Source organism: Acanthaster planci, linkage group LG02, assembly GCF_054643075.1.
Source record: "Acanthaster planci isolate LZ-2023a linkage group LG02, COTS_SCS, whole genome shotgun sequence".
Classification (NCBI taxonomy): Eukaryota; Metazoa; Echinodermata; class Asteroidea; order Valvatida; family Acanthasteridae; genus Acanthaster; species Acanthaster planci.
Window position 1 is genome coordinate 28,178,279 of NC_141778.1, and position 24,617 is coordinate 28,202,895.

General features: G+C 40.5%; 3 protein-coding genes across 19 annotated transcripts in view; 1 reads left to right on the forward strand and 2 right to left on the reverse strand.

Moving 5' to 3' along the window:
- Nucleotides 1–24,617, reverse strand: part of LOC110977170 (fibroblast growth factor 20-like) — a 159,712-nt gene that overhangs the window by 84,799 nt on the left and 50,296 nt on the right. The window lies entirely within an intron of this gene.
- Nucleotides 1–24,617, forward strand: part of micu3 (mitochondrial calcium uptake family member 3) — a 221,587-nt gene that overhangs the window by 69,683 nt on the left and 127,287 nt on the right. For 9 of the 13 annotated variants that reach the window (XR_015424534.1, XM_087133637.1, XM_087133640.1 and 6 more), the window contains exon 2: nucleotides 1,335–1,361. The exons of 2 other annotated variants lie outside the window; for them this stretch is intronic. Coding sequence is in view for 8 of the 11 variants with exons in the window: in XM_087133637.1 (XP_086989763.1) it covers nucleotides 1,335–1,361 (27 nt within the window). In the remaining 3 variants the exon portion in view is untranslated. Of the gene's footprint in view, nucleotides 1–1,334; nucleotides 1,362–4,403; nucleotides 4,520–10,621; nucleotides 10,890–24,617 lie in introns of those variants that run through there. 2 more of the 13 variants (XM_087133648.1, XM_087133649.1) reach the window with 2 other exon arrangements.
- On the reverse strand, nucleotides 12,685–13,676 carry LOC147800101 (uncharacterized; the record flags this gene model as incomplete). Its single annotated transcript, XM_087133812.1, has 1 exon — nucleotides 12,685–13,676. A coding segment is annotated over one exon (921 nt), but the record flags the coding sequence as incomplete, so codon positions are not given.

A 24,617-nucleotide genomic window follows, 5' to 3' on the forward strand; every position in this document is an offset into this window, starting at 1 on the left:
GGTTATTAAACTTCTGTTAGTGCACCCAGCTATGCTCATGGAACACTAGTATGCTCTGATCACTGTTTCTGCTGTGATTGCAGTTGCTGTTTATAAAAAGCTCATGCTAGTGTCTCTTCTCGTCCACTCTTCTTGTCATTTATTTTAAACAGAATTTGGTGTAAATAAAGTCTTGAAATTCAACCAGTCAACAAAAACCCCTGTGCTTTATGAATCCCAGGTTTCTCTGTAACCCAGTTTGTTATAAATTCTAGATTTCTCCCCCTTCCCTCTCCCCCAGAAAAACAAACAAAAACATAGGTCAACAAAGGACATCACAATTAATAATTTTCCCTGTAATTAAATATCTCATCGGCAAGAGAATCAAGGAGCACCAACGCGACGTGAGACTCTCCCGTGTGGAGTCGTAAGCGGTAGCCGAGCACACCTGGGGAGCTGGTCACCACCCCGATTGGGACAGCGTGCAGTGCGTGGACCAAGACCAGCATTGGTACACAAGACGCGTCAAGGAGGCCATCCACATCCGCCTGAATAGACACAACATCAACAGAGACAGCGGCATCGACATCCCCGGTTTCTGGCTCCCCACCATCCGCCAACACAACCACCGGAGCGCAACGGAGCCATACCGAGGACACGCCCCTTCACGCCCATGAAGTGGAGCGTACGACGCCCGCTGAGGTCACCTGTACTGCGTCCGCAATACACGGCGGGGGACACGCGGAGGACGCGGTCCGGCGGTATATAGCAGACCCTGCAGCATCCAGACTTCAGTTGCCTGATGAAGGCTAGCAGCACTAGCAGCTGAAACGTCGCTACCAGCAACACGACACCGCGAGTCATCGATTATCTTTTTACTGTATCTCATTTTCTGTTCAAGTGTTTCAATTTGTTAAAGGGTTTGATTTATCTTGCAATAAAAAATGCATATATTACACATATAAGACTGTTCCAGTGTGATCTATGACGATGGTATTACAAAACAATTGTTGCTTGCTGTGATGGGGTCCATGAGTTTTGTACACCCTCGGGGGCAAATGGCACCCTCAGCTTTGCCTCTAGTGCCATTTGCCCCCTTGGGTGTACAAAATGCCATGGACCCCTTTACCGTAGGCAACAATTGTTAAATGTACACCCTAGTGAATATACATGTACTTAGTGTGGACATTCCTTTGTTTTTGTGCAGTTAAGAAAACTTGGTGAAAATACTAATATTTCTTGAAAGAACTAGGAACACGATTTTCAGCTGGATTTTGTAAACTGTTTCCTTGACTGTTCCTCTTCCTTTTACAACAGATGGCCCTAACCCCAATTCCTCTAAACTTCTTTTTCAGAGAATGGGAAAAGTCCTTTGGACATGGGTAAGTCCACAGACTGTCCTCCCTTCCTGCACCGTGTGGACATCTTTTGTTCACAAATCCACACTAGGTGTGTAAGGTTAGCACAAGGGGGTGTACATACACATGTTTTTGTTCAAGTAGCACATACATGTTTTGGCGTGATTATCCATATTCACACAAGCGTTTGATTGCATTATGGTATCAGTCAGTTCTGTATCAAATTTTCAACTTAACTTCCACAAAATATTCCACCATAGCCACGAATTGGAAATAAAAAGTTATTGGCTGAGGGCAGGATTATCAGCAAATTGTGCAGTAACACAAAGATCGAGCGATCACGCATATCAATCAGTAGCACTCATGAAATTCATACATGAAGTGACAGTAACATTACACTTAAAATCTTCAATGCACTTTCGTTTCTGTTGCTCTGTCCTCATATTCAAAGTTGTGCATGTTTGAAGCATTTTAGTTCTGTTCAATCAGCTGTTCTGTTCAGCTGCAGCAAGTGTACAGATAAGTACTAGTTAGAAATTGTATTACAAAAATGCTTTAGTTGATGCAAGGTAAAGAGTTGAGAAAAGTAATTATAGGTTCAGTAATTATGGATTACTTCAGAAATTGACAAATGTAGTTCACTCTGCTACATAGTTCTTACCATGCAATGAATGAATTTTGTTGCAGTGGTGGTTAGCTTCATTTGGACTTTGAAATGAAATCAGTAAATTCGACTAACAAAATATGCCTGTTAAAAATTCAGTTATTCAGATGTTGACATATTTGGTTTCTACCAACACTACTTGATTTGCAAAGATTCCGGGTGGTGTCTGGTAACAAAATCCCTTGGGAGATGGACATAAACTAGGTTTAAAAGAAAACCAAGTTAGAACACTTTCATGAAGTCAGTTACTCAGAACAAAATGTTAGATGTTTTCAAACAGTTTACCATCTACTGTGAATTTCATCCTTTGATGGACAATGAAAGTGAGTTGATCTCCAGTTCTAGTTGTGTCTTGGGAATTCATGGATCCACTCATTTCACATACATTATTTCATGGACCCAATGCCATAACACTGCTGAATGGCTAATTTCTGAGCAAATATGACTATTTTATAGTTGCCAAGAAGTAGTAAGCTTAAAGCTAAAGCATGCTTAAATCCACAGGAACAGTTGCTGAAATCAGTGACAGAAGAATAGTCACATCCATGATGCATCACAACCATTTGCATATGTACATATACAGTGTACATGTACATGTATCTATCCTACATGCTTAAGGAGCAGTATTATTTTCTGCTTTACTGAGTACAATATTTGACCCAGTAAATTGGGCCTTTAATGCAAGCCTAAATTAGTGTTTAGTGTACATGTACCATGACAGCCCTAATAAAATTGGATGAAGTACAAGTAGATGTATTATATTAGCTTTGTCTTCATGAGTGTGGTGTACATGTACATGCTTAAGTTTTCTGGATATGTTGATGTGCACACTTTTACATGTGCATGTACATGTGTGTGTCAGCAGCAGCTGTCAGCTGTATGTAAGTAATGAACTATTTCCCGTGTTTTACACTTTCATGTAGGCCCAGAAAGTATCCAAGTGGACGCATCTTTAAGGACTCCTAGCTATTCAACATTTTGGGTAGCTTTTACAAATGTAACTTTTTCAAGAAATAAATGTGTAAATGAAAGCTTTAAAAATTAATCCTTGTATGTCTGAAGTTATCGTTCAGTTTTCTTTTCATTGAAGGAACATGCAGCTCATAAAAGCTTGCAATGAATAATTTCTTGGATGTACCTTTTGTTCAGCTTTCCACTCTTAAATGTATAAAACCTGTTGATGTCCCTTTTAGTGAAGGTTCATCCATTTTGTTGTCCTTTTCACAAGCGTACATATACTCTCTTCTCTGACCCCTCTGTCTCTCTAAAAGTGTACACAAAAAGGATGGTGGCTGAATAAACCCTTTTCAAGTGTACAGGGCTGTAAGCCCCTCTTCTTTGCTTGTGTACAAATTTGCTACTTTTCATTCAGTACTTGGTGGCAAGAGTTACTGGTATTTGTCAGAGTCTTCATTTTCTTTAAATAAAATGGTTATTTTAGTTTTGATACATTCAGGCAACTAATGGGGCTTTTATACACACATTTCCAAGTATATAAGTTTGAGAACTACATGCACATGTACATTCAAATCATTTTGGCCATGTATGATCTCATTGTTCACTTACTAAGATGTATACATGGACCACCTATTTCCATTTTCCAACAGGATAAAGTATTTATTGGCCAACTGCAATCAACACTGTTGCCAGAGAGACATGATACACTTGGCTCTGCATGCACTGTTCACTGCAATTTGACTTGTTACACTTAATGAGTGATGCACTCCAGTAACCCAGAGTAGACACCGGCCATTGTAACATCAAGCTCCATTATTCCAAAATCGGACCAATGTTTGATAGATGTACTATTTAAACTCATTGGATTTCCTGTGCAATACAGCTCATGCTTCTTTGGATTCAACATTCTTCTCACAAGGGTAAAATATAGCTGTCAAATATGGTGGTCACTCGTTACACTACTTTTCCTGAGCAGGAAACAGTTAACGGTCAACAATTTTACTAACTACAGTACCCCTCCCAAAACTAAAATTCTTGCACTGAAATTGCAGTGCCTGCCATAAACCTTAACATCAGAAATGAACTGGAAGTCAAGTCAGATGCGACATATGAAGGCTCAAAAAGTCCCACAAACTGGCTCATAATTCTGCATCCATAGATCAGTATCCTAGCCAAGACCTGCAGCCATCAAGCCTTGCGTGACAGTTCTGATGTAAATATGTAAGCTATATTTAGGCTGTTGTTTTTCCAACAGGCCAATTAAGTAGCAGTGTATACACTGGCCTGTATTACAGGCTTTCTTCATGGTAGCTGGGGTAGTGATACAGCTCACCGAAACCAATAAAGTTCAATGCGAAGGGTTTATTGTGACACTCTAGATCTGAAGGGATCCACTCAGATGGAAAAACAACCTCTCATTTTACAGTTTGAAAGAATCATGTGTAGGATTGAGAGTACAGGAGCTGAAATAGCCTGTGTAACAGCTCATTCATGCTTTGTACCTGCCTGGATGCTTCAAAATTCACTGGAAAGTTTGGGAGGGTTTTAAAGATTGAAGAAGGTAGGGTCCAGATTTCATAATTTTTCATGCTTGTTGAAAGTTGAACTTAAGTACCAATAAAGTGTCTTTGGTTTCCTGCTCAGAATTCAGAAGTTTAGCAAATAGCCCTGGGGAATTACAAGTATTTGAAGAGGTAAAAAGGCAGTACTTTTCCATCATACAAAGTACATTGTATCAATTTGATAGCCTCCTTGAAAGTTATCTGTGTCTTATTCATTTGCAAATCTGATACCCAGTACAGCAAATGGTGATGACCTACATGCATATATACATGTCTGCTTCCCATCCTCAATAATTGTTTGCACACTTGGGAATATAGGTTTTTTAGTCAGGCTTTTTTCTTGTAACAGTGTGGATAGAGATGTAAGCTTAAGAAAATAATTCCAGAAAGTAGTTTAGCATATTCAAGGCCCTGATTGTGAGGTGCTAGTACGTTTGCTAGATCAAGACTGGGACAAAGATGTTGGGGGCCCAACACAGAGACTAAGAGGAAGACCTTGAAGTCTGACCCTGAGACTGAGACAGGGGCCAAGATTTTGCAGTCTTAGACTGAGACTGAAGCCTAGATTAACACAATGAATTCAAGACACTTAGACTGAGACAAGATCTTGAGGTAAGAGACAAATGTGAGGGTCGGTCAGAACACAGAGCTCTATGGTCAGAATGACAACCATCATCGGATGCCTAATACACAACACTACAAATGTGTTTTGTTGTATGGAGCAGTATTGATACATTTGCTGCAAACTGGTGGTTTCATTCTCGGTTTTGGGCTATTCTCTAGGAAATGAGCCTAATGTCATACATATGGCAGACAACTTTGTACATGTCTGAATGTTGTTTAATGTGTACAGTGATAAAGTGTTTCAAAAGTTGTCAGAACTTTCTGCTGAATGAGCCAGTTTGTATTTAAAAATACAAGTTATAGAACATGTTATGCAAGTTACGTAGATTCATGCATGGGTGGTATTGAGCACATGAACCCTATAAATTTTACCCAATAGCCTGTCTCTTCTGTGCTGATGAGAGCATGTTTATGGTCAAAGCGGATATTTTAGGAAAATACTGCATTTTGAGGTTCGTGTACTGCTTGTGGTCATTCATTTCTACCTTAAACAGTGCACAGACTTTCATTAGTTTTGGTCTTGGGAGAGTGTTGGGCCCATGGAGAGATCAGCTGTGTGTACATTCTCTTAAGGAAGGTGCTCCTGTGGGACTACTTGATCATTCAAGCTGTATTTCTAGCTAGTCAGAATACACATTGCAGAAAAATGAATGGATGAGTGCATAAAGTGCATTTTCTTTCAATTCAAGTAAAATTAAATTATGAGTTGTCCCCTGTTTCAATTGCCTGGGGCCTGTGATGCCTTAATTGTAGATTGTGTATTTGTTCAGATTGATGGTGCGAGACAAATCGTGTGACCTTCTCTGACTGTGTCATCACAATGACATTTGGAGTCTTTCAGACAGTAGTAGTATGCATACATGTGTGTCCTGTATTATTTTACTCAGTACAGTGTATATGTACATGATGTATTGGAATTGGTAGCAGTATTCAGTGTAAACAATTTAGAGCTGCTTTCTCATTTTTTTAAATTGAGTATTATACAGTGTACACTTCATAATGTGACTATCACCAGGAAAGCTCATGGAAGTTTGGCGAACTTATGAGCTGTGTCAAGTTTTTGACAATAGTGTTGGTCATTTCAGATAAAGAAGATGCCTTTTCTTTGTAGCTGTTTTTGGCACCGGCCAAAATAATGCTTGTTTTTTTTCCAATTGTTTTTTTCCTTTTAACTGTTTTGGGCTCCTGCCGAAAAAGCTTTTGTTTTTCTGAAAAATGGTTTTTCTTAATTTTTAAAATTGTGTTTTGCTTTTTCGCATTTGGTGAAAAGGAACTCTTTCGTCAAGTGTTTTTTCTTCTTCTCCCTGTTCTTCCAAAGTCTCATTCATTTTGTACAGGTTGTTTTCTGCAGGGCACTTCAGTCATTGTGCCACTTTATATCTTCAGAGTTGCCTCAAGCAAAGATCCTATGCATGATGTCATGATGATGTCATCTCCTAATTTATCATAGAATTTTGAATATTTTATTTCCTTATAGGTTTTGTACTCATTTTTTAACAGCAAGATGTGGGCACATTTTTTGATGTAACTGACAATACGTGTATATTAAGTGCACACTCTTAGTCCTCCAGCCTGAAAGGGTCCCAGAAAAACTCGTCATGATGACATCATGCATCAGTTGTCATGTTACATGACGTTTAAGATGCAAACTTCAGAGTCCTATATCTTCTGAAGTATACAATACATCTGATTCCATTGAAACCTTGCACAAATACATTTAGATAGAAAGGGATATGTTATATATGAAATTTGACATCAAATGTGATTATGACGTAAGCAGGTGACAAGTCATTTGACATTAGAGGTGCATCCTTAAAAGCCACATGTCTCCTGAAATACTTTTTGGGCCACTTGGTAATCTTGCACCTTCATTAAAGTTATATTAAGCAAAGTTTAGGATATGAAAAATGTACAAGAAGAACAACAACATGATTGCATCATCAGGTGTCAAATTACAAGACAAATAATATCATTTAACATTATTGATGTTAGATCTTCAAAATCTGCATAAAATCAAGTGTGACTTCTTGCAGCTTGCTTTTTGAACTAAATGATAGGGTAATCTTCGGTCTTTATTTCTTCTCTTGTATGTAAAATCGCTTAACCCTTACTTCCAGTCAAAACTGGTCCAAACCTGAAATGCTTCATAATTTAAAATTGATAGTAGATATGAACTTACATGTACTTTCAATGGTGTAAGTCTCCAACACAATAATATTCCTCAAACCATGTACTGGTGACACCAGACAACACTGGCGACAGGTTGAAAAAATTAAAAAATCTATTTTGAATGTACGTCAGTGGCGAAGCTTATCGGAATCACTTGAAAATTGGTAGATACAATGACCTTTATGCCTCCAATGTTTGTACAAAATTTTAGGCTGGAAATTACAATGAAAAAACCTGTAATTCATTAAAAATTGCCGAAAAATCATGACAGTTACAGTCTGAAGTTGCCCATTGAAAAGTGGAGTAAATATCTGCATCTATTGTCCAAGGTGTTTGGCTTATTGTATTGTTCATACATGCTGTGCGCTGCTAATGAAAAAATTGCCACCCACTAGTAATACTGCCAACATGACCCGTAGGAGTAAGAGCCGTAGTGGTAAGAGCCATATCCTTTGAACATGTAAAGTGTATAATGGAGCCACACTACTTCGGGGCCTCTGGCAACATGCCAACCACCTGGCAGGGAAAGCGGGTGAGTGTGTATGCTTTGGAAGATTTGTCGTAGTGAAAGCAATCAGTGTGTTGTGTAACAGCTGCAGCGAGGAGGGTATTTTGAACCGCAGAATTAACGACAACTTTTCGATTCCTGCCCATTGTAACTTCATTTTTTTATCCAACCAAGAGAGTTCTCCAAAACAACTCAGTATTTGTCCCGCAACAAACACAACATTTGTCTTGTTTTTATTTTTTAATATCTTGTTTTCTACTTTTTCCCTATAGACATAACATGGGGTCATTCAACACATGATTTTGCCCCTTGTGGCTGATCCCCTTCAAATAAGGCATATAATTAGACTACCATCGGAAGATGTGTCCCACGTCATGATGTCATTATGTGATTGATTATAGAATTTTGAATATGTAATTTTCCCCATTGACTTTGTACACAGATTCTCAAAGTCTTTTGGGCCACCAAGCAATCTTGCACCTCCATCAAAGTTACACAAAGCAAAGCCTTAGAAATCAAGAATAACATGAAGATTATGTCACAAGGTGTCAAATTACAAGTGCTGAAATTTTATTCTGGTAAAATCTTCAAAATCCACATAAAATCAACAGTGGCTTCTCACGGCTTGCTTTTTGCAACAAGTGATAGAGTAATTTTTGGTCTTCATTTCTTCTCATGCACATAACATCACTTGACCCTTGCTTCTGGTCAAACTGGTCGAAAGCCTTATTATTTAAAATGGGTAACAGATATCCACTTACTTTCAGCTGTATAATCCATGACACAATAGTTTTCTTTGAAACATGTATCAGTGATGTCATGCAAAATACGAACCCCCTCCAGCAACAGGTTAAAAATTTGAAAAATGAGTTTTGAATAGACATCTACGGCGAAGTTTGCCAGAATCGCTTGGAAATTGGTAGACACAATGACCCTTATGCCTGCAACATTTGTGCAAAAATTTGGGCTGATGAACTCATCAGACCAGAAGTCATAATAAAAAGACCTGTAATTCATTCAAAATTGCTAAAAATCAATCCCCACAGTTACAGTCTGAAATGGCCCGTCAAAATCTTGGGCAAGTATCTGCATCCATTGTCCAAGATGTTGGGCTTTTTACATTTTTCATACACGCCATGCGCCAACAATGAAAAATATGCCATTTGCTGCTAGTGCTGGCAATTCATCCTGTTGGGGTTAGAGCCATATGCCTTGTACATGTAACGTACATAGGAGAGCCGCACTGTTTTGGGGTCGATGTGCCAACCACATGCCAGGGAAAGCTTGTGAGTGTGTGTTGTCATGCTTTGACAAATATGCAGGCACATTTATCGTGGTGAAAGGAATCAATGTGTAACAAAGTCATCATAACGACGTTATCGGGCAATTCATCGGAAACTGTGCATCTGGATTAAAAGTAACTTGCGAGCACTGACTTAAACTGAAATTTAAACAAAGTTTAAATGGCAGTGACTTCAAGTGATATCATCATTTAGTGTTTATACATGTAGCTCTTCCAACCTTTTGACAATGGCCATGCACTTCTTAAAACCTTGCAAGCAGATGGAAAGGCAAGTATTATAAAAAGAAAAATTACACATTGTGTGTTGATGACGTCATCAGGTGAAAAGTCAGGTGCACTCTTCAAAGTGCTTTATCCTCTGAAGTACATGTCTCATTGGGTTGAAATCTTGCACTGAAGTAGCTAGAATGGGAAGTGTGCTAGATGAAAAATGAAATGATGTAACTATGCCCTCATTTGGTGAATTGACATTTTTTACACATTGATTTCCATTTCTGCCACAAATAACTCATAAACATGTACAGATGTTCATAACCACAGTCCTCTAGTTTAATGCTTCACTTTGTAGATATTTCAACATTCTGTTGAACATATTTCTCTCAAACAAATTAGGTGTTATCAAAATTCTTTTTCCTAGACTTCTAGTATGCCAAAAAGATGTGTTGGTAGTATGGATAATTTTGTGACATCATCATTCCAAGTTCCAATTTTTGTTTTTCACTTACTGTAGTAAATAGGTTCCAGTATTCATTAAATTCACAGGGTAGATTAAACTTGAACTCCTTATTATTTATACAAAATGGTATCATGATGACAAGATCCTGGAACATTTTTTAGATGTTGACATTTGTGTGCATATCTCATTGACTTTTACACTTTTTACTATGCGTGTTTTATATTAGATGCATAAAGGAAAGTTTATTTTTAGCACAGTTTCAGTGATCATAGTGCTCTGTTGCAAACAGACACATAGCATCTCATTCATTGTTTTGTTACAAAAACAACCATTTCACGGAAATGAATGTATATACCATAATACCATAGTTATACCAGGAATACCATAGTTAGACGATATGCCTTGGTACTGTGTAATTTCCCTTACCAAACTTGACTGTTATTATAGCAGTTCAGCAGCATTACTATGGCATTCCAACAGCATGTAACATATCATTCACATAGCATGTAAAGGATTGAATGAATTGTGGACTGCTATCATCAGCAGTCCAAATAGAATTCCTGATAGCATTCCTGAGCCATCATAGCATTCAAGCCAGAGTATGTTCTGAAAAATATAGCACTCCTCATCAAGTGGAAATCTGCTGAATAGCATTCCTAGTGTGGAGCAATGCTGCTGGTATACAGTACTTATGACTGGAATTTTGAGGGTCAAGGCAGTGGATTTTGTCCAACTATAGCATTCCTTGGGTTGACAATAGCATGCATTCACTGAATGCTATACTTGCTTTTCATTTATTTTAAAGTCAAAAGGAAAGCCATAATTAGGAGTGTGCTACCCCAACTCCATGCAGTGGACATGCTACTACCTTATTGCATGAACTCTGGCTGCACCAACTTCTGTGCAGAGTTCTTTGTGGTTGGTCATGTTGGTGGGAAATTTGAATTCAGTCCGTTGGCAGTTACACCATGAAGCAAGGAAGACATGTTGGTAGAAATGTGAGCTTACAAAATCGTTTCTCTGCAGAATCCTTCAAAGCAACTAGTCAGTTCACATATATGTGAAAAGAGTATGTAAGAGACTTGCAAGGTATGACTGTATATCCGAGTATTAATGTTAATAGACTTAGATTAAATACCTTCACTAGAGATGAGCTTGTACTACATAAGTACAGGTACATTTGTGTTGATGTCACGTGCACATAAGTACCGGTAGAGATCCTTCAATTATTCCAAATTTCAGATTGTGTTATATCAACTAATCATGACCCTTAAAAGGTAATTTGTCCAGTCATGTCAACTTGCTTTCCGTCATCTTTTTTGAATTTGGGATGATTGATCTATCGAAAATTTGAAAGAGAGGAGTACAAACAGTGAGGTTACCGGGACTAACAAACATGTATGTGTATGATTTAAATCCGTCAACTTTGAAGAAATACATGTACAGAGTTAATTCAGGTACAAGTATGTTTTGGTGCGTGTATTTTATTCCATATAAAAAGGAAAATCTCTCAATCAACTGAATTTTTGCCACATTGGTAGAGAGAAAAAAAGTCCCATTATTTTTATTATTATTATTAATGGTTTTATTGAGAAATCAGCATTCGCAGCTATAAGATATGGCTAAATTTTTATTGCTAATTTACAATTAAGACAATTTACAAAACAACAAGTACATGTATATGGAGATCATTATTCTGAGACAACAAACAAAATAGCCACTGAGTCTAAGGTTTGAATTTTTGGCACGTTATTCCAAGCCACTGGTTTATTTGTCTTTGACACTAAAAAGTTTGGCAAAATCAGCTTAAACGGGCAGGCTTGCCCCAATCTGCCAAGCTTGGCATCCACGGGCCCGAATCCTTGGCAGGCTTGCCAACCATTCGCCTTTAGGCTATAGGAATATTTATCAAAGTTAAACGCTAGCCCCATCAGAACGAGAGGGTGCTAGTCACAAATTGCTTATAATTTGTCGAATGTCATGTCTGGAACAATTAACAAAAGATTTGCAAAGCACGCCGTTTTTTCCACCGTTTGAAAATACGGTTGGAAGAAGCCCCACCTGAACAAGAGGGTGCTTGGCGTAGGGTTCCTAAGATTAAACAGCAAGTATTAACTGTTAACATCAAAATTCAAAGTTTAATTGAAACCCATTTACTAATATAATTTGATTATCATGTTAGCCAAAATCGAGGCACTTCCCGTCGCTTCCGGCAAATTTCTGCCACACGCGCCAAACGCGCCCCACCGGAACGACAGGCAAGTGCATCTCCCTATTAACGCCCCTAGAATTGAATTATAATAACAACAGTAAAGAGGACCATCGCTATGAACCCTTTGAGTGGGATAAACTCAATTACACTCAATTAAAGGCAGCGCAAATGCAATCCCGAAGATTCGACCGAAAGTGCATGTTACCCGTATGGGACAGGTGAACCCCATCATATCTGTACAATGAGAATTCGGACCATTTAAACTGCGGATGATGTAGCACTGACACGCCCTCGCGACGGCTGAGGGAGTGCGCCCATCTATTCACGGCCCGCCATTTCATCTCCATTTTCGCTGGATTAATGGTCCCAAAGTAACAAGCTCGCGGTAGTATATCAGACCACACTAATTTAGCCTGGGGATACTTAGCACTACATTCTTTCATGAATAAGGTTATCCGCTGCCGCATGCTGAAAAAATCAGTATCGCCCAAATCATTAGTGCCAATGTGAACGATCAGCATGGCCGGTCGAGGGCACTTAGCTTCCAGGTCAGATAACAATTGATTTATATCACTGTATCGGGCTCCGCCCAGACCGTTCCAGCGTACTGGTGGACTGCATTCCAGCCTGGTTGCCGCTCTGCGGACGATGGAATCCCCAATGATCCACACATCCCCTGTAAACAAGGGGTGGGAACAAGTGAGACAAAATGGTGGACAAAACGCGGAATTAAACAGCTGAAATTAAACGCCAGGCAGCTGGCAAAGTACAATTGGACGGATATAAAGTTGAGTGGCATTTGAACGCCAACGGCCCATTGCCTTAACTTCATCCAACGAAAAACCCAAGGACGCTGCAGTAGACGCCGCCCCAATGCGGAAGGAGTGTGCACTAAATGATGAGCCTCCAAGGCCCAAGAAAATCAGAACCCGTTTCAATGTGGCGTTAAACTGGTACTGGGTAAGGGGATCGCCCCCAAAATGACAGAAAAAAATATCCTCCTGCTTCGGACGCATCTGGGCGTAGACTGTGAGGGCTCGCACTGGACAGATGGTTTCGTCCCCTGAGCGAACTAATTTCCCAATCTGAGGATTACCCATTTGGTTATTCTTTGTGTACCTGAAGGTGACTAAAACGGAAGCACTGTCCTGCCCCACATTTATAAATTCGACGTCCGAAGCCAAAATAAGTGAGTGTTGCACGTTTGTTTTTGAAATGGCGGCAAACTCGCTTATACGCATGAAACAAAAGAATGCACATAACATGACCGCGTGGAAAAGTGCGACTTCGTAATGATCTTTGCACACGTGTGGGAGTGCTTGAATGATACGGGCTAGAACTGGCAAGGTCATAGGCCATCGTTCGTCAATAACGGGATTATCCCTACGGCAACCCGACAATAATTTCGTCACCAAGAAATCTTTCGTTGGGTCCGGCCAACTGGAAATTTTGTGATAATAACCCACCCCGGAAACGTAAGTTGCGATAGTTGATGGTGCAAGACGCTGCAGTGACAGCCATGCAATAAATCGCAGAACATCAGCAGGCGAGGACGGAGAACAGGCATCAATTTGTTGGCATTGAAATGAACAAAACGCCTGCCAGCCAGTCTGATATGTCTTGTGAGTATTTGATGCCGATGCAGCTAGTAATAGGCGGTTGATCTCACGTTGTATTACACTTGGAGAAGATTGGCGATCGGCGTCATTGTTATGTCCGCCTTCGGTGCTAGTGCACGGAAACGGTTCACCTGAAAACGTGAGAGGGAGTCCGCAATTTCATTATGCACGCTGGGTATATGATAGGCTTTAAATGTGATGTTGTACCGCAAGCACTGGCATACGAAAAGACGCACAAGATGCATGATCTTATCGCAATGTGACGATTGCTTGTTAATGATATTTACCACGGCTTTGTTATCAGAACGGAAACGCACCTTTCGATTGGCCAACTGCGGGGCCCAACAATTCACTGCGACAACCACAGGGTAAAATTCACAATATGCTATTGGTGGCGACAGGGCTAGCAACTCACAAGGCCATCGCCCTTGAAACCAATGGCCGCCAAAGAACCCGCCAAAGCCAATGCTGGCTGCGGCATCAGTGAACAACTCTAATGTATCATTATCCTGCCAGTCCATTAAAGTGATCTAGGAACTCTAACCACATGAGCAGGTCAAGTTTCGCACCCGACGTTATTCACACTTTGTGATGTGGTTTCCTTAGTCCACGAGTTAAGCGAATCAAACGCCTGATAAACGCCCTACCTGGAGCTATAGCATGACAGACGAAGTTTAGTGAACCCACCAAGGACTGAATTTCCCTCAAAGACAACTTGTTCCGCCCCAAAACTGACTGGATTTGTGATCAAAGGGCGTTAATCTTATTACCGGGCACGCAGACTTTGCACTTTACTGCATCGATCTCTAAACCGAGGTAGGTGATTTTTTGACAAGGGCCCTCTGTTTTCTCTTCCGCAAGTGGCACACCTAGTTGCTCGCAAACTTCCTTAAAAGTACTAATAAGTACTTCACAGTGTGACATGGATTCACCAATGAAAAGAAAATCATCTAAGTAATGTGTGATAGAGGTTGTTTCCAAAACCCGCTTAATGTGGAATTCTAAAAAAGTGATGAATGTTTCAAACAACGCACATGAGATAGAACAGCCCATGGGTAAACACTTATCGTAATAAAACATGTTCTGAAATTGAAAACCCAGCAGCTCATAGTCGGAAGGGGCAACGGGAAGCAGCCAAAAAGCCGATTTTATGTCCGTTTTTGCCAACCAAGCGTTGGGACCCACAGACATAACTAAATCAACAGCTACATCGAACGGCGTGTAATGGACTTTACACTCGTCTTTATTTATAAAGTCATTAACAGAGCCACCTGAAGGGAATGACAAGTGCTGGATAAGACAAAAAGCGCCAGGTTGTTGCTTAGGGACCAGCCCGATGGGCAAACACTGAAGATTTGGAAAGGGCCGATGACTAAATGGTCCTGCCACCCTGCCTAACGCGATTTCGCTCTGCAGCTTTTTATGAACCACCTCAGGCCTATCTGCTGCCGACTTAAGGCAATTGGAATCTTTTTTCTCCCTAGGACCTTGAAAACAAAGTGAAAACCCATGTGAAAAACCATGACTAAGCGTTTCAGCTGCCGACTTGTCAGGATAATGTGTTAACCATTGCTTTAACACGTCTAATTTAATGGGCGTTGGGAGCCTGAAAATGGGTTTGCTTATCCCCTCGTTGACCAACTGACTGTTGAGTAACGTTTGCACTCGAACTGGCCGCTGAACCACTGGTAGTCGGCCGCAGTGTCTGTTGCATGTTCGGCGCGGCAGACGGATACTTCGTGTAGCGCGTGTACGTTGCACCGGCAGGGACGGAGGATTGCCGTGCCGTGTTACCGCAAGGCGTGGGCCCGAGTCCCACGCTCACCGAACACGAAGACGCGCTGTGCCCTAGCTTACCACAGGGACTGCAACTGTGCGCGTAACGACAGGAGTTCCACCGACAGCCGTGGGGGGAATTGAACGCAAAGCAGACGGGTTTTTGCGCCGCTTGGTTTCGAGCTACCGTTGCGGGGGAATTTGCCATGGGCAGGAAACTTCCTGCCGCCGCAACTGTCACCCAAAGCTCCATATCCATTGTTGCCCACGAGCGCGATGGATTTTTTTCCATGCGTAATCTGAATTGCTCATTGTAATTACGCCAACCAAGCCCTGGAAATTGCACAGCTGCTGTCCGAACAACTTCAGCATATTTCAGCAACTCAAGGAAACGGGCAGGATGGCGCGTTGCGTAAATTGCCATGAACACATGAAATGCGCTTGTCCACTTATCAAACGAGTCAAGTTTGCGTGGGGTAGGCGTCACCGGCCGGAACACCACTTTGCCTCGCTCCACCGCAACGGTCAATTCGGAACCGGTGTCTGAAGCGGCCAGAACCCTGGTGGCATTATCGCGATACAACGATGCCAATTCTACATATTGCCCGTTCCAAATTTTTTCTTTTATGGCTGGAGGAACATGGACATCAATGGCAGAATCATTTCCGAGGGAGTGTAGGGGTGCAGGCCTACCCATGCCGGAATAAGCCGAAAGTGGGAAAGGTTCCCCCGCTTGAGCGATCTGATTGAAGCCTAGGGCCATGTCATTAGTTTCATTGGGGAGGATGGTTTGAATTGCCGGTGTAACTGTGTTAGCGAGCATTACATCCCTACCGGCCGAATCGGTAATGCCCGGCCTACTGACAACATTACTGACCCCGTTGCAAACAGCCAAATTCAGACCTAGGCCTACGCCTATGCTAGGATTAGCTATATTGTTAACTACAGAGTCCTGCTGCTGAGGCTGCAGACCACGAAAAACTCCTTGGATGGACTCGCCACTTGACGGGCCTCCGCCGGGCGCAGCTGGATCCCCGCTGAAACTGCCTGCCGGGACATCCACCGCTTGGGCGGGCGCTGGCTGTGCTATGGCCAGAGTGTGTCGCTCCCCGGCAGGCCGACTGCATGCAGTGATGAGTGGTGCGATGTTGACCGGACCGGCTGCGCTGTCCCCCGCAGTGCTCTCCGTAGCAGCCCCGGTGCCCGTCGAAACTGAGGCCTGTGCACCTTGAGGTCCCCGGCGACGTCCTCGGGCATACGGTGGAGGTGACTGGCGGGCCTGCCTCTTCTGCTGACATTTCGGGCGCGGCATCCTGAATTGCCTGAGCGGTGCTGGCTTGAAATTCCCTTGACCGGCAACCCACTTTCGTTCACAGCCGTTGTTTGATGGACCAAAGAAAATTCCAACTTAAACTGCACAACACAGTCGATGGATCCTGAAGTGTCCAGGAGTTGCTCCCAATAGATATTTCCCAAAACGGTGAAACGCCGGCAAAAACGACGGGAATAAACGAGTTTTTCGTTTTGCAAGATTTATTTTTGACGCAGCGGCTTCGGAAGTCAGTGCCGAAGTGGCCTGTGCGCGCAAACCGTTTTGGCGCAGTCCCTTAATTGGGACAATTGTATAACAATTTCCGCCTGTGCAAAATGAAGTTACATATCGCTATGATTATGAATCACCTTGGCCTCCTGCCAGCAAGGAGTGCCGGTTACCGGGTGTCTTTACTTCAGCCCTAATGTTTACTTCACCATGGCAACAAACAGCTGATCGAGCGAGAGATTGACAACAAACGTTTGCCTGCCCAGAATAATGCATTTTATCTTGTATTGATAAAATAGAATATACCAAGTAAGTTATAAAGTTAAAAAATGCGCTGCAAGAACACTGCTTGAGAGGTTGATTAAATAGACGAGATTGATTTAAATGACAAGTACACCACACAAAAAGAGATATTCATATTAACTATTCATACATAACTCAAGAAATCACCAGAGAAAACAGCAAACAAAATGAACAAAGTAGACATGTACACAATTAATGAAGAGTATTAGGCATAGAAAAATGTGGTACCAAGGAACACTAGTTATACACATACCAGAATAAGTCAAGAAACCAAATACACATTAATTCTACCACAAGACGCAGCTATCAGGAAAAACACTAAAGTCAAATAATTGTCAAACGGGCAAGGGAGATGTGAATTTTCCAATCAGGGGAATGGGAAGAATAGGAAGCAGCCACAGAGGGGTGGAGGCAGAGGGCGAAAAAAATTAGGAAAAAGGAAAGGGAGAACAGAACAAAAAAAATTTGAATGGCCCAGAATGCTAAAAACTGTCTCAAGTCAATAATGTCAGTGATGTCACTTACTCAAATGACCTTGACTTTAGATCTAGACTGATTTCTAGTGGTTGAGTGCTTCTTTCTGAGTACCTAGTCCTGCAAAGTACTCAGATTGCCGAGTTTGACTATAAGTTCAGACTTGTATTTCCATATATGAGTGCAATTACTGGTGCAAGTACATTGTGCTTGAAGCTAAAACCTATATTTTGTCATTACTATAACAATGGATTGTCTTTGTAAGCATTTCTCAACAATGTGAAGTGAATTTTTGTTCTGATGTGCATAAGCCATCCCAAATGAAAGTTTTTCCCAATAAAATGCTACACAGCAGACATGCAGACATGAAAATTTAGGTCATTTAATAGAATTAATCTTCTGTGTTATTTGAAGCCTTCATGTATTTCATGCCCTTGGATTCCTCAGATTAAAACTAAAAGTAGAGCATTCAAGCATCAAAGGCTGAGAAATTAGATTTATCAAAGGATTCTGCAATAAATGGTTCAGAATGAAGGATGAGCCAGAAATGTCAACAGAACAAATTGCTGTAAGTGCCTGTGTGAAAGAAAACTTGTAAGGTGGACATTTAAGCACTGTAAACTGATCAAGAGACTCTGTGGGAATTGTCTGCTTGCTAATAATCCATGGTATGAGCTAGTAATTGGGGTAAGATCAGATTTCAAATCTCTGACTGTGACTTGTGCATGCCTCAAGAGGGCATGTTGGACTGGCATGTACTGACAGTGAACAAGTTGGATGTGTCATTTGATGGTTTTGTACCATGCACTGTTACACGTGTACATGTAGGTACATGTACATGTATGTATCAACAAGCAGTAAAGGTTGGGGGGGAAGAAAGAGGAGGGCATACTTTCTCCTCAATTTTCCCCATATCCTGTCCCATTTGCCTTGTCATGTTGCTTTAAAGGATTAAACATTAATTGATACACGTACATGTAAACAGTTCAGACAGTTTCCCTATTCAACAACATGCAACATGACCATGTGTTAACATTTGATAATTCCCGCTGCAATTTGATAATCCCCATTGCTTAAAAAATGTTCTGGCACCTGGATACAAGCATACATCGATAAAATGAGTATACATGTTCAAATGATTGTGTGTTTTGCTGTTTAAAGAAATAAAATCAAAAATTGGCCAAATTTCAAATGTCATGTCACCTGGTGTGTATTATTTTCAATCAAGAGTAAAGAAGAAAATATTGTAATGCCAAGACAGCTTTGCATTTTGACTTTTGCATTTTGGCTTTTCATAAAGGTTTGATTAAATTGGCGTATCCAGCTTGGGAAGGCAACTTGCCTTGCCTTTGCGGACATTTTGCCCTTTTTCAGAAAAAGAAAGTACCAAATTAAGCCAAAAATTGGAGCAAATTTTGCAATTTGCAAACTGTTCAATCAGTCAATAGTATTCAAGGATCAAGTAATCTTGTAATGTTATCTAAATTAAGAGAATGAACAAATTTGTTTCTAATTCCATTTTTGAGAAACATGGTACATGACATCGTGATTTTTTTTCATGGAAGCATTTGTCTGAAGCTGTGCACTTAAACCAAGTGGCTTGCAAAATGTCAGAGTGAACAAAATTATTCTAATTTCTGATCATTCTCCTAGTTCCATCTGATTGTTCTGATTTCTTGATAGCACAGTTAATTTAGTACAGTTCGTTGGGGCATATGGTATCCCACACTTTCAGCACTTAGTCATGCCATTGATAATCATCAATGTCGCAGGAATGGTTCAGTACGTGTAATGTATAAAGCAGTGTCAATGACAGTACAAACTTTTACAGAATGCAATATATATTGCATAACTGTACAGAGAATCAAGAAGTTCATCCTATTTCCCACCAACAAATTCTCTCATAGTATGAGATAACTTGTAGCTGTCATATTAAAAATTCATATAGTGGACTCATGGAATGCATGATCAACAATGCGGTGTACATCAACAGTGTGTTTTTAAGGCACACATTACTACAGTGTCTTTATATTTGATAGGCGCGAATCAGATCTATGAAGGCCTTGTCCTGCAAAGCCACAAATGCCAACAGCAAAAGGAATTTCACTGTCCCTTTAAAAAGCTTTCCTTTTGAGTCTTGAATAAGAAAAAAAAAGAGAAAACAAAGTGTTTTCTTCAAGCATTTCGGGTGATTGAGCTTAAGTATCTTCTGTATAAATTTGACACCTGGGCGGTTGGTAACAAGGCTAGAATTACCCAGACATGAAAATCATGTTGCTGATATGCCTACTCATGAGTCTGATAATGAAAAAATGTCATAAAATTGAGTTACAGAATCTAGAAGACAGACAAGTGCATTGCTAGGGCAGCCCTCAACTGGCAGTAATGTTTTGTCATCATTGAATTCAAATCTTTTGTGGAAACTTGCAAAATAACACGCCCGTATATGGCAGGAAATTGCTGGTATCCTATAATTCTACCATTTAAAGAATATCGCTGTACCACCAACACAAATATGAATGCTGCAGAACAACGGACATTCACTAATGTGCTGCGTTATACTAAAGCTTGTGATGCTTGTAATGCAGGTGACTCTTTGTGATAGACACAGATGTGTGTTTCCATTGTTTATGTGAAAGGGCCTCTAGCTCTGTTTTATAGTGCTCAACCCTCCCACTTGGAGGTTTCCGTTGATTCTTTTTAACTTCAGCTTCCATGTAATTATGTGTACATGTAATTGTGAAGCTGTTCAGATGGGTGATTTGTTCAATTTTAAAATGGTCTCCAAAAAGGTTCCTTACTTCAAAAAGTCACCATTTTTGTTGCATCCACTAGCAGTGCTGGAGGACTCAAGTCTGAACTTGGACTTGAGTCATGATTTTCAAGTACCTGGACTCAGATAGTTGGGACATGGACTCAGAATCAACAATTGAGAACTCTGTCACCACGAGGACTCAGCCCAAGTCCAGCCTATTTCCCCACCTGCATTCAACTCCACTTTACCACAATTTCATTTAATGAAGACAGTGACGCAGTTCTCAATTCAGTTGTGCTGCAATGCTAACGCTAACGCCTGTACACCTGTGTATGTACGTTGGTACGTGTGAGTGTAGGGCAGACTTGTTCTGCAAACTGTGCAGACATACATGCATCATGAGGCAGGTGAATAACAGTGCACAGTGCCCAGGCAACAAAGAAAAGTCAAAATGGCGCAACTAGACTGTTGAGACTTTCGTGCGGAACTGGCAACTTCACTACAGGCATTTTAGCATAACATTACATTAATCTTTAACTTCAATCTTGGACATTACTTTTTCAATCTGTACATCCTAGAATGCTCTATCTGCTTAAATATCAGCTGTGCTAGAATTAAACGGAAACCTATCGCAAAAAACGCATGGTGCTACAGCATGAGACTGAGGTACGCGTTTATATGTCTGTGCATGTGCACCGCCTATTGGCCATGTCTGACACCGAAACAAAAGTTTCGAAAGTTATAGCTAATACACTGTAGCTAGAGCTGTTGTCAACCTGCCCATGTACATTTCCAATTTATGAAGGCCTAGACCTATCCAAAGCTTTCTGATCATCCTACAGCGCAGGCACAGATTTTTGGCTGGGTCTTACCATGTGTGTTGCCTGCAGTGTCTGTGATCAATCATGTCAGTGTTGCTCTGAGTGATTAAGTTCTGATTTTTCAATCAGGAGTAATCATGCCTCAAAACTGTCAAAAAAAGCATTCAGCCCACTGTTTATTTAATTTAGAATAAATTATAAATGCAGGAAATGTTAATTTTTTTGATGCACTTTTATATGTAGTTTGAAACTTATGAAATTTGCACTTTGAGATTCGTTGAACAAGAAACATTTTTCACAAATGAGTTAAGTTAGGGATTTTAACGTTTTATTTTGGCACCTGGGAAGCCCTAATTCAATTTAATAAACAATGAGGGTGATACATTTTATTTATTCGGTTGACGTGCAGACTACATATAGTTTGCTATTGAGTGTATTCCATTACCAAAGGTGGTCAGAAAGCTGTTGTCCAATGATACAAAATATGCCTTAGTTCTCAAATAAAGTTGAATCCTAAAACACTGATTTAAATGTTCAAGTTGTTTTTCCTCATATGTTAAGGTGTTCTTATGCTGGTCAAGGTCACCAAAGGTTCAAATAAGTTCCACTTAATTATCCTTTTCAATAGTAAAGATGTGTCAACTGTGATAATACTTGTGTCAGTGTCTTTTAGAACACCAGGCCCCCAATCAGAGATTCATAAAAGGACTGAGACTCAGACTTGGGCTCGGATGGCATAGACTATGACTTGGACTCGAGTACAAGGACTCAACTACGGCACTGCTCTCTAGGCTCCCTGATGTACAGTTTTGTGTCTGTGGTTTCTGCTAACCAGTAGATGACGCTGTGTATACAAGTGAAGTTGTATCCCAAATTTCCACTGATATAATAAATGCAACAAGGCCAGTGTGTTTTCCAAGTAATGCTTCCTCTGGCACTGGTATGTCCCATGTGTTTCACATATTGTTCCAGTGAAATGGAAGAGACAGTTTCTATGGTTTTTCCTTTGGTGTACTTTCCCTGATGTACCTGGGAGGTTTCTGGCTGGCTTAACTTAGGAAAGGTTAACATAACAGAAGCACAGATCAAGGCAAGTGTCTCTTCATGGGTATTTGGGTTTCTCTGTTAACATGACAGAGGCACAGATCAAGACAAGTTTCCTTTCATGGGTATTTAGGTCTGTCAACTAAACAGTTAAATGTCATCAACCCTGGGTTTTTCTTGAGTGGCTTCTCAGGCTTTCTGGCCTGATAATCATATCAACAGTATTTGTGGCACCCAAAAGTTCCCCAAGAATACTCAGACTAATTCAGCCTTAGTTAAATCATAATTGGCTTTGAGTATAAAAATGGACACATTTGCAGTAAAGATGTGATAGTGAAGCATTTAACAGATTTGGGACTTTAAGTCATTTAAGTTGGGGAACATTTCAAAAGTTGAAAGTTTTGGTAACTTTCACTTTTTACAGTAGTGAAAGTAATCACTGTGCCGTGGATAATATCCAATTTTCCTTGGAATAATGGAACATTTTCCTTGGAATAATGGAACATTTGGATACATGTATATTCCAAATAAATACAGTGTATGTAGAATGACCTGTTCTGAGGTTTTAATTTTAATGAACACATTGCTGGTCAGAAGGCAATCATCAGAATCATTTCTCGGGAAATTCTAATTGGAAAAAGGACACATAAACATACACACTTGAGAAGTGAAAAGCATCTTGAGGGGAGCACATGATTAGAAGTACCACAGGCTATCGTTAATTGGAATTCCATCACATGTAATGCTGGCTTGCTAATATTGAAACCTGGTCACATTTGATAATGATCAGTCATAAGGCGTTCCTGTACAATCATTAGGTGTCATAATAGACCCAAGGGAGAGCCTGAATTAGAGACAAATCAGCCAGCCAAGATTGTGTCATGACAGGAGCCAGGCTGACAGCCTCCAGCAATCCATCAATGACCAACTTCAAACAATTTGTGGTTGTTAGTCTTAGCCTGTTTCTTGAAGTCAAAATGGTTGATTTCAATTTCATGGCTTTTGTTGCATTTTTTTGAATGAGGGACAACTAGAGACTCCTTGGAGTTGTTATTAATCCATTTTCATCCCATTAACCGTTAATCAAACACAAAAAGAAATTCACAATAAATACTATCCCTAAGGGCACCATGAAAGATAGAAGCTGCAAACCCTAAAGGTTTTGAAAAACAGACTTGGCACAGTAAAATGGCTTGATAATTTCCTTTTGGTGTATTGATCATGTGTGTTTATATTAAAATGACCAGCACCATGTTCTGGGGTTGCATCCAGATAGTCACTTTGATACAGCTTTTCCACTCTGTTCCAGAAATGCAGGTATTTGTGCATTTCTTATAACACCAGCTGGTATGTGGCGACATCATACACCTGGAATACACCTGTAGCAAGTAAAGAGGTTGAACTCCAAGCATTCCCTGTGGGATGCCACACTTGAATGCCTTAATTTGTTTCATTCACCTTCACTTGTTATTGTGTTGCCACTGTTAGGGGTTAGTTTGTAGCAACTTTAGTGACTAGTTAACATTCCCTTCGCTAGGCCTGCACCATGTTTTTAACTTTTTCATTATTTGAAGGAAAATGTTTTATACTTGTTCATGAAGTGTGTATTTATATCAGCCGTGTGAAGCACGCTGATACACTGTAATCGTCAACTTTCTTTCTTCTAGCAAATGTTCACAAAAAATGAAATATCTTCTCAATTCATCCACTGATTTGAGCCACATTTAGAATCTAGCTTGGGTGGAGTCTCATGAGTAGTGATTAGCATGTTTGGCCAGTGGCCACCTAATGGTCACTAGTGGTTATTTTCTTCAAAATTACAAAATGCATCTTCCACAACTTCGGTCCAGTTATTGTCAAACTTGTCAGTGGCATCCCTGGACCAAACCTCCTAAAAGTAGTTCACAGAATTTGGCTAGTGGTCACCTAGTGGTTACTATTGGTCATTTTCTTCAAAATCACAAAATTTTCCATCAGATGATAGCTAAAACATTGAAGTCAACTGCATGAAGTGCTTAACTGGAGTACTTCACACAGATGAAGCGCTGATGACAAAAAACCTCTTACAATATTTGCAAACTTGAAAATCCCATGGGCATACTGTTCATTGGCTACTGTGTGCATGGATGTGCAATATCTGGCTGTTACGTATGCAGCGCACAGTGCATAGGGCATGTGCTCAGGAGTTGGCAAATTTTCAAGCACGTGGCGCTGAGAGCAGATCGCATTGTATGCAATGCCAAAAGAGACAAAAGTATAAAATCTGTAATCTG